The sequence below is a fragment of the Aedes aegypti genome, chromosome 1, assembly GCF_002204515.2.
Source record: "Aedes aegypti strain LVP_AGWG chromosome 1, AaegL5.0 Primary Assembly, whole genome shotgun sequence".
Taxonomy (NCBI): domain Eukaryota; kingdom Metazoa; phylum Arthropoda; class Insecta; order Diptera; family Culicidae; genus Aedes; species Aedes aegypti.
Window position 1 is genome coordinate 157986095 of NC_035107.1, and position 21245 is coordinate 158007339.

The window sequence follows — 21245 nt, forward strand, 5'->3', positions numbered from 1 at the left end:
CAGTCTCCAACTGACTGACTTAAGCTTCCCTTTCGCTCGAAACTCTACTGTTTCGTTTCAATCCGACAAACATTTCCTTTCATCACAGCAAGCGTAGTATTTCATTTCTTTCGTGCTGCCTGTGCGTCGCGCGTCATTTATCAGAGGCTCACCGCAGCGAGCTGGTCTTTCAATCGCTAGTCTCTAACATTAGGAGCAGATTAATTCAAATGAACGCCGTGGTGGCCCGCATACTTTCTCTATCTTAATTTATTATTTAACAAGTTACCGTAAACGTACCATATTTGACGCGGGTCCAAACTTGACGCATTTTCTAATTAATGTTATCATAAATTAATTCTAGATCAGACTAGCACTCAAAAATGTATTGCTTAATCTTTATTTACATGTTATTGAAGGATTCCAATCGAAAAAAGTTTATATTTGATTGATAATAGTTAAAAAATAAAATTTATTTGAAAATGCATCCGACAAGTGCGTCAATTTTTTCATTCCTTAGTGAATGTGCTAACTATTGTTGATCAATTTTCGTGAAATTATTGTGCTGTTTGACAGCAATATAATCAACAACAGTCAGTAATATTATTTTATTCATGAATTGACGTCGAAAGTTTTCTACTTTTAAGCTTTAAGACATATTGTTGTATGAAAATCTTGTGCGTCAAGTTAGGCACACAATGTTCCTAATTATTTGCTATTTTGTCAGCATGTTTTGTTGAATCGAAAATAGGAAAATAAATATTTATGGTGCTTGCATTCAAAAAATCCGTCCGCAGAACAATCCGAGGCTTTATGTAATCGGATGTAAAGGGTCATCCATAGATTACGTCACGTTTTTAGGAAGAGGAGGAGGTTCAAGGAAACGCAACGATTCATACAAAATATTCGCACTTTTCATAAAATAAATGTGGCCAAGGTTGAGAGGGGTTGAAAATTGTACAATTTATCGCGGTTTATGGACGTCCCCTAATGTTTCAAGGAAGCTTCAATAAATGCGTCAGGAGGTGAGGTGTAGCTTCAATGATTTGTTTCGTATAATTTATACAATAGGGGGTGTGTCCATGAGATACGTGTCACAAAAACATACCATTTTCTACAAAAACCCCGCCCATTCGCCCTACTTCACACTTTTTATATGGAGCCTTCAAAAAACTTGTATGATTCGTCACATCTTGCAGAACACCTCCTTCCCCCTAATAACATGACGTACTTAATGTATGACCCATATATGGTTCTCGATCTATTTCGAGGCCCATACTGCCGTTGGTTCTACGCATATTTGTCCCGCGGTCCATAAGGGTGACATAGAACATGGGACAAGTAGGCGTAGTTCACGTGTTATAAGTAACGAAGATTATCAAACGGCCATTTTTGGAACCGATTGTTTTCGTTCTAGTTTTTGACCAATTTGTCCTTATTTTAGCAACTACCTTCCCCGTTCCAGCGCAACATAGTTTTCAAATCTTTCCCTTGTTTAATATCACGACGAAGATACATTAAACTAAACAATAATGCTTAACTATGGATTGAACTCAATCGCCGGTTTTACTTTCTACACTAACTAAACACATAGCTAAAGTGACTACCGGATGACGTCATTCAAAACTTTTTCCAAAGGTTCTAACTTTTATGTCCTCTCTAAAACGCTTTTTTTTCAATTAATTGAACTATTGAATACTGAAACTGTTGTATATTTTAAACTTTAGCAATTATTTGTAAGTGCGTCAAATAAGGAACATAATGCGTCAAATTAGGCACATTGAAGAATTGATGCGTCAATTAAGGAACCTAATGTGTTCCACAAAAAGTCAATCAAACATGAAGAAAAAATCGTTTAATATTTTTTTACTGATTTTTCCCTAATTCTATAATAGTTGAGCTAGCATAGATTCAAATTTCAACAAAATCGGATAGATTTAGACGATTTGACAAGTGTTTGAATTTAGAATTTTCTTAACCGCGTCAAATATGGTACGTCCACGGTATATACATTACTATTGCAAAAAATAGATAAAATCCAATATGAAACATTTTGATAGATTTCAATGAAATCAAATGAAACGAAGTTTGTTACTCTTTCATTTCAACTTCCTTGTTCGCTGCTTTCAACCAGGTAACGAAACGAATGAGTGGTGAAAGAAGAACGAAGCGACGCAGTTGTTCGTCACCAACGAGACGACGCAACCAAGCCTTCGTGTTTCACAAAATGCTTTCGAAAATGCACAGCCCTGCTGCTGAGCAACTCGATGTCATCATCGAGTTTGTTCAGACCAAAAGCAATATCAGCAAGGACTTGAAAAAAATCTGCTGAAACTGAGACAATCAACCCTAGCTGCAAAGCAGGACTTTGAGAAAGCCAACCCAGGTAACATTGATAGCTGAATAGCAGTTTATTCAGCTTAACAGGCTGTATAAACCAGATTTTAGCTGAATAAGCTGTTATTTAGCTACCAATGTTACTTGGGAAGGCAAAAAAGACATTAGGTCGTGCCAGACTGAAATGTTTTCCTTCACAAGCAACGCGAATATATCAGATGATGTTATTCGATACGCGATGCGAAAGAGGGGACCTTCCGAGGACGGATACGTGACGAAAAGACGCATGGTTTCTAAGGGAACGTGGCTGTCCTCCAGAGCAGAAAAGCTGGCACGAAAGGACATGGCAACAATGGAGAGGCAAAGGCGTCTAAACCCGACTAGAGGCTTGTAACAAAAATATAATAAAATTTTATCAGAATATGATATGCATATCATATTATGATATAATTTTGTTAGGCTCCGTTATCCATAGAACATAATAAAACAGAAATATAACATAATGTGTTTTATTTCCCTTTAAGATATTTTTTTATTCATTTTTAACAACTTTATAACAAAATAAATAGATAGTAATGCATTTCAATAATATACAATATTATCGTATATCGAACAGTATTATAATTTTGATACTTTGTATCAAACATTATAACTTGGTTTGATATGTTTTTGATAGAATTAAAACATATTTTGTTATGTTTATGTTACTATTGATACACTTTTTGTTATAATTTTAGTTGTTTTAACAACATCCTGCATCAAGTTTGTAACAACCTATGTTCGAAAAAAACTTATAACATAATAACATATGCTGATATAATTTTGTTATGTACCCTTAGTCGGGAAGATAAAAAAGCCAAGAAAAATGAGCCACGGGTTAGGTCGAACCCGTGGATACGAGTCGGAAAGAAAAAAGAAAACCTAAAACGGCGACCAAGGAGAATCCTAAATCGAAAACAACGAAACTTAGGCGAAGCCCTCGTTATCAAAACAGGGAAGGCGAACTACGCCGAGGTTCTGAAGGCGATGCGAGACATAGAGAAGCTATCGCCATTGGGTGCAGATGTGCGGAGCATAAGGTAGACTAGGATTGGAGAAATGATTCTACACGGAGAAAAATCAGCACAGTTTGAAACAACCGAAATGTTTGTTGATTTTCAAACTTGTATTTTAGTTGTTTCAAACTATTGTTTTATTGTTTTAAAACTATATTATTAGTTTGAAACAAACTAAATGTTTGGGTGATTCTAACTCGAAATATTTGTCAAATCAACAAAAAATATGTTTGCTCCAAACTAAGATTTTTCGTTATTTCTATCTAAAATACAGTTTCTTTTTACCAAATTTTAATTTGTTCAGAGCTGTGATATTCAAACTACAATTCTAGTTTACTTCGACAAAAATACTATGTTGAAGTAAATTGATAACTTGTTTAAAGAAAACACAAACCAAACAACGATTAATTCTATCCTAATTTATAGTATGAACAGAGCCCGCTTTCATTAGCTTTATTCACCATGCTTTTTCGATTTGTTCAAGCATTTCGTGTTCTGTTCCGAAATAAGAAAACAATCAAGTTCAAGGAGAAAACAACATTTTGCCCTCAAGTAAGTAGTTTTTAGTTCGCTAGCCAAAACTGAATTAAATAACAAAAAAACAATAATTTATCGTAGGTTTCAAGTTCCGGAACCGAATAAAGGTGAAGAAGGCTTGCGACATTAATTTGGGGTTGAAACACGTTCATATGTCGGCAAATTCGTATTACCAAGAATCACTAGGTGGGTTGTATATTTTGTTTTATTTTGATATAAAAATTTTTTTTTAGAAGAATCCGAATTAAACCCGAGTTGAAAAAAATGATAAATTCATCGTTTCTGATGCATAGGTAAACTTTCATGTTGTTACTTTGTTCACAATTCTCATCAAACCCGACCCAAACCCGACATAACCCGACTTTTTTTAAACCCGAACCCGACCCGTACCCGATAATTCTGTAGCTTCCAAACCCGACCCGAACCCGAACCCGAAAAATTTCAAACCCGAACCCGACCCGAACCCGTCGGGTTCGGGTTCGGGTCGGGTTTCGGGTTTGAAAACCCGAGACCCGACCATCTCTAATGGCTACCACCTTAGAAAGGGCCCGCAGAGCTTCCAGGTGGCGGTGATCAGGCTGCCGTTTGCAGAGACCAACTAAGCGAAGAACTTGGGCATGCTCAAGGTTGATCGGTGTCCCGGCTGAGCATACAACAGGCTCCTGAAGTTTGCTTCAAGTGTTTCGGGAAGGGCCATAAGTCGTGAAATTGTAATGGTCCCGGCAGAAGTAAGATGGGCAGAAAATGCGGCACTGAAGGCCATTGGGCAAGCTATTGTAAGCAAATCGCTAAGTGCATAATATGTGTCGACAGAACAAACAACGGACACTTAACACAAATGAGCGGGCACTAGCGGAGTAACAAAGCAGCCAAAACGGAAGTAACACAGTTGAATATAAACCACTGTGATGGCAGCCACTGGCAGTTAGTCTCGAAAACGAAGAACGACGTGGTGTTATTATTGGACCCATACCGTATACCAGCCAACAACGGGAACTGGATGGTGGATAGGTCTCAACAGCTAGCAGCTATAGGGACGACAGGACGATACCTAATCCAAGAGGTAGTCTCTATCTTAAATGATGGTTTTGTGATAACAAAACTTTACGACGTGAGGGAGTGTTCGCACGAGATCTTCATTCTCGACGTGATCTTTTAAAGCGGTTAATACTGTCGTAATGCAGCTTTGAAATCGATGAGCAGGTGGTGCATAGGTATCTGGTACTCACAACATTTATGGAGAATTTGCCGCACGGAAAAGATCTGATTCGTTGTCGATAGGCCATCAATAAAACCTGCTCGACAGAAGATTATCTTGGATAGCACTTTTTAGGCGGCGCTTAGGATAATTATTGCACGATAGGATTCACGTTCCAGTTCGTCGCCCTTTTTGTAAATGGGGCATATAATGCCTTGCCTCCACTCCTCCGGTAGCTGTACAGTCCCCACATTCAGCCGATGCAGACAAGCAGCCAATATCTCCGAGCCCATCTTTGTGAGTTCGGCTCCGATACCATCCTTGCCAGCGGATTTGTTGTTGTTAAGCTGTTTAATGGTATTCTTAACTTTTTCCATCGTGTGGGCTTCTTGGTTTCCACTGTCCGCTGTGCTGACGTACCCATCGCCTTCACTGTCCTGACCTTCTGGGACTGTGTTCTTTGCGCCATTCAGGTGTTCGTCGTAGTGCTACTTCCACATTTTGATCACCTCGCGTCCGTCCGTCAAGATGCACCTATCTCTATCCCGGCACAATTCAGCTCGTGGCATGAAGCGTTGAACTTCTGATTGAACTTCCGAGTTTCTTAAGAACGGTACAACAACTTCATCTCTTGGCATTCCACTTATTCCAGGCGGCACTTTTTGTCCCGGAATAGGTGGGTTTGCTGTTTCCGCTTTAGTCTGTATCGTTATACCACATACCATGCTGCAGCATTCTCCTCGCGTCATCTTTGACGGCATGACTGTGTGCAGGTGACTTTGCATCAAAATCACATGCGTGAGTTTTGTTAAACAGATCTCTAGCGGGAAACCTTAATGGTTCAGATAAAAGTGTGAGTCTACCAACACTGACTGTAGTATACTCGACAGGTATCCCCGTAACACGGGTAGATCACCTTTTCGTGGTGCGTTACCGGGTAAGATCTACCAATTTTAACCCTAGTCTCATCTTGTTTGTCGGGCTAGGGTAATATGTTCTGGTAATTCAAGGATTCGCGGTACAAAGTCCTTGTTACTGGCAACAGTTTCTGAAAATTAATCTATTTTACCTAGCAGATGGTTAACCCTCTAATACCCAACCCCGCCATTAGACGGGGTACACTTTAGAATTTTGTGTATTTTTTTGTAGCTCGGAAATCAAAATGATTTTATTTTTGGCTTAAACCTTGACTCGTAACACGCATATGAGAAAAGTTTTTTATGATATTTGAAATTTTTTTGTATTTTTGAATATTGTTTGAAAAATTGTATTCTTATATAACCTACAAATGCCTGGGGTTTATTTAACGTATAATATAAAAAATCGTACCTTTTATATTTTTCTACTAGTAACCTATAACAGAAGAAGAGCTTGGTGGTATTAAAATAATTTCAAATCTGCTTTTCCCTTAATAACACGGAAAATGAACATATTTTTAGAAAAATCAGTATCTAGAAGAGGCTTCAAGAAAATATTAAAAAGGATAGGGATGTTCAAAAATAAAAATTATAAAAAATCAAAAACAAAAATTCATAGATTTGCGAATAAAAATAAATCATTGCCCAAAACGTGTTTAGAACGATTTTAGATAACTAAAAATTATATTTAGATCGAAAATAAAAATTTGGGTATTAGAGGGTTAAAGACTCGGAGTTGGTCAGTCCCGAGACTACACTTGAAGTCAGGATAACAATCATGAGTATTAACTCAACAAGAACTGTTAAGCTTTGGTAATTCAAGGACTCACGTGAATTCTGATTACTAAATAAATTTTCTAGCTTGATTCGGTTTTGCTGCTAGCATAAAGCCCCTTTTTTCTAGTATTTTTTTGGGACTAAACTAAAAGCGACACAATGATGTGACTAGGGTTCCGTTGCATGGTCAAATATCAGTGGTACCGATTTGGTTCCTCAGAAATTTAATGCGATATGCACTATACACTAAGGATACGGGTAATGCCACAATAGATCTGAATACTGGTCGCAGTGGCGCATCCGAACAGAAAAAAAAATTGTGGATACGTTTTTTATGGCTTTATGAATGTTGTAAACTACTCAACCTAGGCATTATATTGTTAAATATAATTTATGAACCGGTGTTGGTTATGGCTAAAATTAGTTTATATTCTGAAAGCCTTAGAATTATTATAGGTCAATTATACTTTTCTAAATCTTTTGCCTAAGTTTATCTTGAAGCTTATTAGATATCACGTGTCTGTTCACTTGTTGTAGGAAAACATTTCTTTTTCAAATGATAAAACAGTTTCAAAAGAAGTTTTTGTCATTTTTACTGTACCTGACCCAGGGATGTTATAATAGTAGGAATATTTTATCCACAATACTCCAAATCGATAGTCATCATTCAAAAAACTAATAGTGAAGCTATCTTCAAAATTTTATGAAAACTATTGACTAGTACTCAAATACAGTTTGAATTTTGCATCTCAGCCTTGTAGCCACAACTTAAACGAGATGGTTTCGAAAATTACTGAATAAATCTTCAAAAGCAGGACTTACCGTGAGCTTTAAGAATTGAGTACCAAAGACAGTGGATGTGGTGACTCCACCGGTGAAAATCTTCTGTATAAACACCGGAGGATTATCGTTAATATCTTGTACATGGATCAGCACCCGAACCAACGTGTTGTCGTTGTGGTAAAATAGCTGTCCCGTGTATTTCTCGAAGCGTGGCATTAATAATGATGAAGGTGCAGAATCAGCGTCAGATTGCCAACTCACGGCTCCCTGCTTGATGTCAATCTCAGTTCCTGGAGTATCAAAGCTGCGAGACTTCTTATATCGGTCATAAATACTGACATATTGACTTGCTACCGCAGTCGTCGGTTTGGTTGTCCTTTGATGATATTTGAAAGGCGTTGGTTTCTGAAGTGCAATAGCTTCCGGTCGACTTAGGTTTATGCTAGGTGGAGTATTGATGCAATCCTCCGTTGCCTTCACAACAAGCGTGTGATTGGATCTGGACTCACGGTCTAACTCTTTTGTTACCTGAGGATAGACAAGGGAAAAGTGTAATGAGATATCTTTGTTAAATCGTGTCATATTTTGAGTAGACGAGAATATACACATTGTATTATCGTATCGAACATGTGGAAAAGGGTGATTCATTTTACAAAAATGTTTGAAAATCCAATTCCTTATATGGTCGGTGTTTAGACAGACCGGACTAGATGATATTTTGGCGTTCTAAAGATACCTTAACAACTCCATCAATTCTGATTTTTCCAATGCTATTTAAATACAGATGTACAGTCATCTCTCCCTTACTCGATATTGAAGGGACCATCGAGTTAGGGAAGTATCGAGTTACAGAACACAAAACCAATGCAACTGTGATCCAAGGGACCATCGAGTTAGCCATGAAAACCAACTTTTACTATGGTTCTCTAACTCGATATCGAGATACGGAATATCGAGAAAGGGAGAGTTAACTGTATCATAATAAAAAAACACTTAGTCCAGTCTGTCTGAACACCGACCATATCTACTCAAGAATTCTTATACATATTAAAAACAGTATTTTGTAAAATTTTCAGTATTTCAATATAAATTTAAAGTTTGACCAATAATTCTTGATTTGAAAAATGTTCCATATACGTTAGTATTTGGAAGTAAGTACACAAGTAACAATAAATGTTGAACTGCAAAAGCATTTGCTGAACAAAGTTTGGTTGATAGTGTACATAGCTCATCAGCTGAATACTTATCATAACTCTTTGACTGTGCTGGGGTCAATGTGACTCCAGACCACTTCGACGGGGAATAACATTTTTATTAGTGAACTGGATTTGAGGAATTTGTTCACATGTTGGTGCGTTTCAGCGAGTTTTTTTTCATTGCGAATGGATTTGTTTTGATTATATTGAAAACATTACGTTATTCCATGTCCTGGGGTCATACCCAAGTAACAATTTGGATTCTTACTGGTTTTATATGTGGTTATAATAGGTTTATTGAATATTTGCATATTCTTCTATGTGCTCCGAGATGAGCCAATCTTGGGCTGCAAATCTCGTTGATAAAGATAATAATAATAATATTCCATTGACCATTTTTGGTCTAGTTGCGTAACCCCGTTTATGGTTCCAAAGGACCATTTTTTATCATATGAAAACAGCCAATATGCGAAATATCAAATAACACTTGCGACAAATTCGAACTTATAAAGTTGAAACATTCTGGATGTATAGATGCCATTTTGAGCCATTGTTAAGTAACTCAGGTACCGTAATTTCGGGTGAAATTGATTATTTTTCACGTTTTTCTAGTCTGTTTTCTTTAATGTTAACAAAGCAAAACAACTAAATGCAGGAAAACAAGTACGAAGGTGAGCCTCATCGACTCATGTACCGAAATTTTCTAACAAATGTAATTTCAGTGTTAACAAATATATATAAAATAAAATATCAGGGGATCTCATTTCGGAGTGAAATTGATCACTTGTCAATGCCATTATTGTTAGTTTTCAAAACAACTCTACATGATAAATTAAAGCTCCCTAAATCCGAATATGCTTGCCAAATTCTTAACAATGCAATATTTATATAAATAACGAATAATTAAATTTCAAGAATTACGTGGAAAACGCTTACATGTATGCCATTTCCTAAGGAATTCAATGATATCTAACAGAAATTCAATATGAGCTAATTGGTACGAGTTTTGGTGATGAAATCTGGTTTGAGGATATATCTCAAGCATCCTCACAAACTTTCAGGTTTATACCATGTTCAAATCCTTGCTTAGAAATAGAAGTTCATAGGTGTTTGTCAATACTTCACCGTGCATGATTTTGAAATTTTACATTATTTTCATAGTAATAAACATTCTTTAACGCAAAAAACTTCACAACACACAATTCGACAATAGTAACGACAAACAACGTTCACTTACTGCAGCTTACATTGATGTTTGTGCTCCATTACAAATAAATAAAATCGTGTGATACGATGATCAATTTCACCCTTCTGATCAATTACACCCGATTTTACGGTATTAAGTTTCGGAATATATATATTTTTTTAAATTAATTGCCGTTTTGACTCATATTCCGAACAATTAAGGCTAACAGTGACTACAAATGCATCTGATAGGCACTATTTAGCTGATATTTGTGAAAATTTTAATTTCATCACAAAGTCTAACTGTTAGCTGTTAGGTGTGATGGTAAAATGTTTATTTAAACTTGTTTTATATTGTTTTTACGAAAAAGTATGGAACAACCTTTAGATTCAAATGCCGAACACTGTGTTCATTCTGTCTTATATTCCAAACACCTTGATTCAAATTCCGAACAGCACGAATAAATCGTATTCAAATGAATAATTTCTCAAATAAATGTATCTGACTACTAACTGACCGAGTTTCCCGTAACGCGGGTAGATCACCTTTTCGAGGTGCGTTACGAGGTAAGATCTACCATATTGTACTCTTGTTGTATCTGTTCTTGTGAATACTTATAAGTTACGGTCGGAAGAGTATAAGAGAGTAACAAGCCACTAAGACCCACCTATTTGTCCTAGATGATGAGGAGGTCGAAGTGGAAAAATGGCTCAATCAGCATCTGAGGTTGGTTTCAACTCATGAGACAATTTCTTTCCGAGTTCAAGAGTTTATCTTTCGATATCTAGGAGGGAAACGATTCCGAATCAGTGGAGTAGCAGACCTCTTAACTTCTAAAAGAAGCTTTCTGTTTCAAGGAATCTAAATGTCTCATGCGATGAAACATGTTCACAGTTTCAAAAAACGACTTTGAACCTTATAAGTAGAAGCAATAATTTGATACGCTAAAGTACCGATGCATGGTCAAAATCAGTATGTAAAAATCAAAGGCGATGTTATCTTTTCAACGTTTTATTTCAGAATGGTCTTATTTGTCACTGTCCAAGTCAATGCCTACTTAGTTCTAGAACTATGCACCAAAGCCTACTACAACTCGGCCATCCTGATATTCTCGATGTCCTCATCGAAACAATCATCAGTCAAATCATCATCATCTATCCATTTTCTCATATTTTGAGGTGAACAAACCGCGTTAAAAGGAACATTTGAAATTTGAAACCCTTCAATATCAACTACAACGTATCGTTCATTTGGCAAAATTTTAGAAATTTTATACGGGCCCTTAAATTTTGGAGATAATTTATGTGATTTATTTATTTTCAATACAACAAAATCTCCCTCTCTATAATTATTTGTTTTTATGCGTTTTTTATCAATTAGTTTTTTATTGTAATTTTGTGATTTCAAATTATCTTGTTGCGCCTTTTCTCTTACTTCTAAAAGGTTTTGTACTTCATTCGATGGTTGTCTATTTAAAACAAAAGATTCAAAATTACAATTTTCATTTGCTATATTATTTTGCAACTGGCAAAAAAGTAAAATACTAGGATAATTACAAATTGATTTATTATAAGTGTTGTTAAATATATATTCTACCTTAGGTAACAGTTGGTCCCATTTAAAATTAGTCTCATTACATAATTTTGCTAACATAGGTGTTAATGTTTTGTTCATTCTTTCTACTTGTCCATTCGCTTGCGGAGTACGAATAGCTGTTTTTACATGATCGATACAGTACCCATTAAGAAAATTTTTAAACTTGTTAGAAGTAAACCCAGTTCCACAATCAGTCACAATTCTTATTGGTTTGCTATAAAAACTGATATAATTTTTCAAATGTTGCATTATTTCATCAGAATTTGTTGTTTTGGTTGGAAAATTTTTTGTAAATTTTGTGAAAGCATCTGTTGCAACTAAAATGTATTTGAATCTAGCACTAGACGGTAATGAAATAGGACCATAATGATCTAAATGTAATGTGTTGAAAGAGCGATTCCCTTTATCTATTATTTTCAAAAATCCTTCTTTCTTTCCGGATGGATTATAGAAAATGCACGACAAACAATTCTTCATGTGTTTTTTAACATATTTTCTCATACATGAGAACCAATATAGCTTTTTAATGTCGTTGATAGTTTTTTCTATGCCTAAATGTCCACAATTATCATGACACAGTCTCAAAACATTGTCTATCATATTTATTGGCACAACTAATAAATTTCGCTCACTTTCCTTTCGAAACAAAATGCCATCTAGGGTAAGTGTTCCCTTAGTTGTGGGAGTTCCTATAGTTGCGGTAGTGCCGTTTTCACTGGTTTGATTACATTAGCCACAGAACCGACACTGCCAATCGACGTATTGGCTTGTTGATACGCGGAATAGTTTAAGAGCGTTTAAATTGCTTCAAAACTGATGAAATAACACTAAATTTGCTAAAACTGTTTTTACTTGTACCAATAGTTGCGGTAAAGTGTTCCTATAGTGGAGGGTCCCATAAGAAATGAACGGATACCGCAAATATAGGAACACAAATTAAAAATATACCGCAACTAAAGGAACAGTGTACTAATAGTGGAGGTATTATTTTTCACTGACATGCCGCGGATTACTGCGATGAAATCATTTTTCTCATTAAATCAATGGTCTTTACTTTCCGTTAAAACATTAAAATGTACATTAATTGCACTTCTTGAATTTAGGTGATTAAATGAAGTTCTATTGTGCTTAGTACCTCCACTATTGGTACATCTACCCTAATAACAAAAAATTTGGAAATGTAGTTGTTTCAAGAATCTGTTTTATGTTTTTCAATTTAAGATCTTGTTCTTGTGCTATTATGATATTCCTTTCTATTTCTGATTCATCTAGTAAGCAAATAACATCTTTTGAATCATTATTCTTGTCGTCGCTATTTTTGACTCTTTTACTCATATACATCCTACTTAAAGCGTCTACATGTTTCATTTTGTCTTCATTTCTATATTCTAATTCAAAATTATAGCTTTCCAAAAACAAAGCCCAACGGTTTATTTTTGGATTAATTTCCTTTTTCTTCAACGTTTGCACCAATGCATTACAATCAGTGAATATTTTAAATTTTTTGCAAGCTAAATAAATATGAAATCTCTTTATTGCATGTATTACAGCTAAAGTTTCTTAGTCAAAGCTGTGAAGTTTTGATTCGAATTCATCTGTTTTTTTACTAAAGAAACTGACTGGATGAAATTTATTATCTGACTGTTTTTGTAATAATATCGCACCGAATCCAAATGAACTGGCATCACAATGAAGCTCAGTTTCAGCAAGAGGGTCAAAAATTGCTAGAATAGGAGCTGAAATCAATCTTTGTTTCAAAAGTGTAAAAGCTTTCGTGTGTTCTTCTTCGAAACGAAATACAGCATCTTTTTGTAACAAACTGTATAAAGGTCTAGCAATAATAGCAAAATTTCGAATAAACTTCCTGAAGTAACTCATCAAACCTAGAAATCTATGGATATCCTTACTATTTTTAGGAGGAGGAAAGTTTTTAACTGTTTCTATATGACTACTGTTTGGTTTACGACCTTTACTATTGACAGTATACCCAAGATAATCAATTTCATTGAACAAAAATTTACATTTTTCTAAATTGATTTCCAATAAATTTTGGCTTAATATCTCAAAAACTTGTTTCAAAATTTCGAAATGTTCTTCAATTGATTTTGTAGCTATTAATATATCATCTAAATACACACACAGTTAACCTTCTTTGATTAGATTAGCAAAAATTTTGTTTATAAAGCGTTGAAATACTGCAGGAGCATTACATAAGCCAAAAGGAACACGTAAATACTCGTATTGACCACTGGGTGTCACAAAAGATGTGTATTTAGTACATTCTTTGGAAATTTTTATTTGATGGAAACCAAATTTCAGATCAAGAATGGAAAAATATGATTTATCTTTAAGATTGTCAAACAAATCTTCAATGACCGGAAGTGGAAAATTATCTCGTACTGTATCTTTGTTTAATTTCCTGTAATCAACACATAGCCTAATATCATCATTTTTCTTGGGAATCAAAACTACAGGGCTAGCAAAAGGCGAACTACTCTCTTTTATGATACCTGCATCCAAAAGTTCTTTGATTTTTTCATCAACTTTACGCTTTTGATCAAAAGACAACCTTCGAGGTTTGAAATGAAAGGCTTCTCCTTTTTTTAAACTAATTACCATTTCATAATCAATGTGTGGTATAGACGGTTTTTCATAATTAAAATACTTAGATTGAAAAATTTCTGAAAAAATTGCCAAATGATCTTTTGAAACATCCCCAATTTTTAAATTTTGTAGTGAGTTTGAATTGATATTGAACAAACTATTATCAAATACCTCGTTTACAGGGTCTTCAGATTTCAAATTTTCATGATCAACTGAATACATTTTTATGTCATTTTCAATTATCGTTAAAATACCGGGTTGCATGATGATGTCTCGTCCAATTATTGCATCGAGGAGGTTTAGTACATTATCGGGAACTACGTGGAAATCAATGCTGAAAAGAATATTTTGAATTAAAATTTTGTTGGTGAATAATCCTAGAACATTCACCCGCTTCCCACCGATACCTCGAAAACTTTTTTGATAAGGAATTTTTTGAATATCTTTCTCATTAATTAAACCTCGACGTATCAGTGAGATAGGGCTACCCGTGTCAAATAAAGCAGTTAAATTTGTAATACTATTCAATAATCTAAATTTTACCAATCCGTCGCATTTAACTTTTTCGTTATGTTGTCTTTTGTCTGTGTCCTTTAACACGTTAATTGTCATGTCGTTATGTTTTTGTTTTGAATTTCCATTTGTAATACGAGCATCATATGGCTTTTGGTTTGATCTGCAATTTGCTGCTAACTGCTGCTTAACTGTACTGAAGTTCTGCATCCTTGCTTGATTACGAAGTACTTGATTTTCAATTCCTTCCACAAGATATTGAACAAATTCTTTTTCCGGTAAGTTGAGTTTTTGAGCTATTATTTGTTTCAACTGATAATATTCGGCAAATGGTTCATGTCCTGTCCAAGTACGTCTTGCAAGCTGTTTTCTCATTTGAAACACGTTGATGTTGATGGCAAATCAAGCTTGTAAACCTTCAAATATTTCATTGTAGCTTTTCAACATGAAATCTGTATTTGAGTGTAACCAATATTTGGCCTTCGCTGTCAGTTGCTTGATTAGTAAAATTTTCATGGTTTGATCGTCAGTTTGAGTGCTTCTTTCGTATTTGATATAATTTTCAAAAAATGATTTACATCTTCTTGAACGTGCCCAGAAAACGTCGGTAGCATCGTTGAAATTTCATTTGCTTGTAAAAAAAAAGTTGAAAAATTTGTTCTTGATGATGATTTCAAAATTGACTTGTTTCCAGCTTCAGTTATACTAGCAACGGGTTGTTGATTTCTATAACAATTTGTGTTTACCGATAAATTCCTGAAATTTTCCGGATTTCTCACAGAAGATGAGTTTGATCTTGCGGAACAATCCAGTTGATTTTCTCCTTCTCGCTCATGTTCTTCCGAAACTTCTCCATAGTAGATAATAACTTCTTCTCTCAAAGCATTTCTCCCAAAGCTGGTTCCAGAAGCTGGTTCATCGTAGGCGAGGCTTTCAAACCCTAGATCGAAGTCCGCTTGTCCGAATTGACTTGCTTCTGAAAACTTGGCAGATTTTCCATTCCCTAGAATAGATTCCGCAGGTGAACTTCCAGCTACTTCAAAACGAGCGAAATTTTCATTCTCCACAATCATCTCTGGTTTCGATATTCTCCTGTATAGATTTTCAGCTGTAGCCGTTGGTGTATCCCACTTCTGACGTTGTAAGAATCAAAGGCGATGTTATCTTTTCAACGTTTTATTTCAGAATGGTCTTATTTGTCACTGTCCAAGTCAATGCCTACTTAGTTCTAGAACTATGCACCAAAGCCTACTACACAGTATCATTCAACCAGCTTAGTGGCCGAACCTGATTAAGGGGCGCGCTTTTGAGAGTTTAATGGTGACAAACTGTTTTCTCCAAAAGGTATAAATAGCGGTATCTTTTTCTAAAGAGGCTCTATGCAAAATGGTAAAGAATGATATTTGTATAAAAAACTACTACAGTGGGGATTCGCTCGTTGGGGGTCCGCTACATGGAATGACTCGATGGTTGGATGTTCGCTGGTTGGAAAATATTCCAACTAAAAAGCACTCAAACGTCAACAGAAAATGTCAAACTGACTTTGACGTCTGAGTACCGTCGCGTTGCAGTCTCCATATATAGAACAAATGCGTATGTATATGTGCGTTTCGTGACGATTTCCTCTCCAGATGCGTTAGTGTGGAGTATTTTCACCAGCTGTCAGTTGTTCCAACTAACGGATCGGATTCGCTAGATGGAAGGCAGTCGTGTTCCAACCAGCGAATCCCCGCTGTACTTCATTATTTCTCAATAGTAATGGAGTAGAACGACATGCACTAAACAAAGGACACGGGTATACCACAAAAGATCAAAGCAAACTGGTCGCAGTGGTTCATCCCGAACAGAAAAAAAAACTGACCGAGTACACGACACTGAAGACGGCCTTACAGTTAAGGTCGAAATACGCGTATCTGGCAAAGATACAAACTATAGTGGAATTAAATGGTATAGTACTAAATTCGGTTTTTTCATCTACTTAGTTTATCGGAGATAAATTGCGATAGTTATTCAATAAACAATTTGTACATATCCTTTTTTGACACATTCTCACCCCCAACGACGGTACTTCAACATGAATCAAAGATGAAGAACCTAAAAACGCACACTCACCCTAATTGTTCAATAACATAATATTACATAGAAGGTGCGCCAACTCAAAACACGCATTTAAATCTAAGCGGTCCTCTTGACTCGCTATAAATTAATTTCCAAACGATCCTCCCAACTCGCTATTTTTTCACTAGTAATCAAAGGTTGTGGTCCTCACAACACGTGTTTGGATTTTGATCAGAATAAGCCGCTCGAACCATATTCGGAGAGTGTAACAGTTCGTGAACCATAACAGTTCGTGGCATATCGCAAATGGAGAGCCCTATGAATGTTTTATTCACTCTCTCGTGTGGTATGTGGTGAAAGAGCGTTGAAGAGCGAAAGTTGCTTCACAGACTACAACGGTATCGAACCATTCGGGTGATTATTTTTTGCATAAAATTGGTAATAACATTCATATTTTCTGGTAATGCAAGTTAATTCTAATCTATTAGATCATCGAACACTCCTTCGGTTGCAAACATAGCACAGAAAATGGAAAATATTCACCTCTGTTTCTTGAGCTAAATGATAATGTTACAAGTGTTGACACACAGTGATCGGTGCCAAACAGTGGGTGGTGTGTGTCTGTTTTATTTTATTTCGTGGTTCGTTATCTTTCACGAACTATAAATGTCATGCGTGTAGTGTGAAGGCAGGCGGATAAATGGGATGAAATTATGGCTCATGTGTCAATGATCGTTAAATTTTTCAAAGCCTGCTCACAACGTGCTCTAACCATATTTACTAGTTTCTGCGATCCTCTCAACTCGCTATAAATCTCTTCACAAGCGGTTCTATCAACTCGCTTTACAATATAAGTCAAAGGTGGCGGTCCTATCAACTCGCAACAAACCTTTTCACAAGCGGTCCTCTCAACACTGGAAATTGAAACGTTCGGCTTGGTTAAAAAAGCAGCTTTCTCGCTTCCGACTATGCGTGGAAACGAGTGAGCAATAACTAAGTGATTGTTTCCCATGCTTGCCTATCAGCTATCTTGGTTTGCTTCGTCTCGGTCGCACTATATTTATTCCACTACGCAATAGAGGTCCCCAAGCAAACTGCCACGAACACCAACGCACAATCAATCTTACACAAGTCGATTTCCTCAGAATGAAAACGTATCGATGTTTGTTTGACGTTGTTTAGCTTTCGGTCAACGGCAGGCCAAAAAGGAAGTGGTTGTTTTGCAGCAATTCTGTTTATATTTGGATTCTCACAGCAAACAAAAGCAATGTTGTGACAGTTCTCACAGCAAACAAAGAAAATTTTGTCAACATTGCACTACTACGCAGGCAACTGGATTGGTCTATGGGTGATTTCCGCAAATAATCATTTCATTTTGACGTTAACTACGTCTTATGGCAATATACTGGATGTCAATTGAAAATCTAAAATGTTGCAACCGTCACAAAATTATGTAAAATTTTGAATACTAATAAGGGGTCATGCACAAATTACGTCACGCTGCGAGGGGGGGAGGGGGACAAGCCAAGCGTGACAAGCCTTAAAAGAGTTTCGGAGGACTCATACAAAAAACGTGACAAAGGGGGGGAGGGGGTAAAAAAAGTTGAAATTTAGCGTGACATAATTTGTGCACCATCCCTAATTCAGCTATTTATCGGTAGATGTTCAATATTTTTCCACCATTCGGTTGGAAATTTATACAACATTTTACTCAAATGGAGAAAACTTTTAATTTTTGACGATAGACTGTCGAAAATTGGGAAAATATCGACCCCATTCTTACGCTACCAAACACGTTCAAATTGTCTTCCACGATTCTTTTGGGTTGGCAAGTGCTCTATAAAAGCAGACCGATTTCTGCTTCTTCGCTCATTCTTCTTTTGACGTTAACTACGTCTTACGGCAATATACTGGGTGTCAATTGCAAATCTAAAATGTTGCAGCCGTCACGATATTATGTTAGAATTTGAACTAAAGACTGCAACTATGACAATCGACTAAAATTCAAAAGCAGGAAATCACTTGGCGTAGTTAACGTCATGCGGTCGTGTCTTGTACACAACCCCTTCTGATTTTTTTGCTATGATATAGAACTTCAATATCCGTAGCAGAACCTGCCCCGCTCGCCAATGTGTAACATCAAACTGTAACTGGGAAATCACCCATCACGCAGACAACCGCTTAGGAGGGGAACACACGTTTTCTTTTGTAATCCACTCCTCCACTATGACTGATTGATCGGTAAGCAACTTACTTACTGTTACATTTTTTTTAGAGTATGGATATGGTCGAACTATTGCCCCACTCTAAGGTTAAATTAGGTTTAATTTACCCAAAAATTCTGTTTTTTTTTGTTCTTATAAGCAGGTAAACTCAATTAACCTCAATTAACAAAATTCTATCTCTTTACGAAACCATAAAGCTCATCAATAGGTTTCAAAATCGCAAAAAAAATATATGGAACTCCAATCAAAATAAAAAAAAAAACTAAAATCCTTCCATTGCACAATGGTCGAAAAAAATAAAGTTTGGCCAAAACTAGTTTTATCGATAAAATATGTAATCTGAATATGTTATTAGACGCTTTTATTGTTTCAGAAGGGATTATTCACTACGTAACTTATTTTAAAATTTTGTTTTTTTTTTATTAAAATGCTATCAAACTTGGCGGAAAGCACAAATTTTGTTTGTATTTGATCAAAATGTGTATGAACAGTGGTGAAATATATTTTAAATGAACATTGTATGAAAATTATGGTCAAAATGTATGCAAATATTGAATTATTCAAATAGCTCCAACTTGAAAATCAGCAAATTTCTGCAAAAAAAAATTAAACGTTTTATGTAAGATCTAAGGACGCTTTTTGATGTGCAATATTCGGAATGGCGGCGATATGACGCGACAAGAGTTGTTTTTCATGTTCAATACTATCAAAATTACTAAAGTGAAATATTGAATAGTATTAAAACTTCAATCAAATATTTTTTTCCATCCTCATGTTCGACAAAAGTGTTGAACTATGAGCTTTCAGATAGTGCGTAGCTTTGTGGAAATATTGCATTCCTAAAATATAAATTTTGTACTTTATTTCATTGTTACATTTTTCAATTTTTTGACTTCAGTTAGTTTGACATCATAAAAGTCAAAGAAATTTAAATTTTAGTTCAATATAAGTTAAGGATCATAATAATATAGGGGAACATGGTCCAATTCGGACCTAGTAACTGTTTTTTGGCCATATCTTTTCAGTACGGTGAACTGCATGAAAAGTTTGATGTTTTCGTGGAAGCCTGATTCAGCGCGCACACTTTTCGCTCAGAGTTTTGTGATAACTCCTATCAGGACATGACTAGACATGTTTGAACAAAATTCTCCAGAAGGTCCGAATTGGACCAACCCTGTTCCAATTCGGACCCTCCGTGTTCTAATTCGGACCACCCTATATCTTATCGTTTTTGTTATGATATAAATAGAATATAACTCCAATTTATTTGGTATCAGAGCTTATTTTACTTCTTCTGTAAGCGCAAACATAAAAAATAAACTCAATGTGTGACGAACTTCAATTTAATTCGAGTCAAAACTAGCTCAAGTAAAATGTGAATTTTCTTTAAAAAAAAAATGGGTGAAATCCGAAGCTGGTTCTGTTCTATACTGGATACAGTCCACTCTCCCTAACTCGATTTTGATCGGCCATAGTGTATGGAAGATATCGAAGTAAAGAACACATATTTTTTAAGCTTTATGTTATTTTGACAAAATACATTCGAAAAGGTCATTTTAACTTTGAGTGTAGAAAAATTTCAACAGATTGAAACTTTACGTGAAAATATCGGATTAAAAAGGTTAACTTGTATGGGACACTGAAACAGATAGCATCGAGTCTCAGGACATCAAGTTGGAGAAGTATGGACTTAGATATAGGGGTCAAAGTACGCTATGTTGAAAGGATTGCTCATTCTGTCAAGCTAGGGAACAAAAACACAGCATACTGACTTACTGAGTAAGGGAAAGTTGTCTAGATTGTTTTCAGCACTCGTACACGTTTTTTATATCGTATTGCCAATATATTTCGGATATAGTTTGGCTGTAATATTGATGGATATGCTTTCCAAGTAGCTGATTTCTTTAGTTTTTAGTGATATACCGTATTTCTTAAATATTTTCGAAGTTTGTTTCTTCATCGCAACACAAAAATAGGCACCACCGATCAATATTACAACTTCTGTGATTTTCTACCAAGACGAGAAGACTTTCGGGCGGAGCTCTTGGAATAGACTGAGTGCACGTTGAAAATCAAGAGGTCCGTATTGAACCACATCAAAAGGTCCGGATTGGACCAACACACATTTTGTGATATTCGAACTAGTTGAGCACAAACAGTGCATAGACATGTCAAAACCATATGGTCAGATGAAAGCTTAGGCTTTGGAGATTCCATTATAAAATTAAACAGAAAGATTTGAGAATTATTGACGCTTACAGATTCTTGGAAATAATACTAACAG

General features: G+C 35.7%; 1 protein-coding gene across 2 annotated transcripts in view; it reads right to left on the reverse strand.

The window, feature by feature from the left end:
* Nucleotides 1-21245, reverse strand: part of LOC5568531 (cadherin-23) — a 94263-nt gene that overhangs the window by 18817 nt on the left and 54201 nt on the right. For both annotated transcript variants that reach the window (XM_021852100.1, XM_021852096.1), the window contains exon 9: nt 7623-8111. In XM_021852100.1, coding sequence (XP_021707792.1) covers nt 7623-8111 — 489 coding nt within the window. The remainder of the gene's footprint in view (nt 1-7622; nt 8112-21245) is intronic.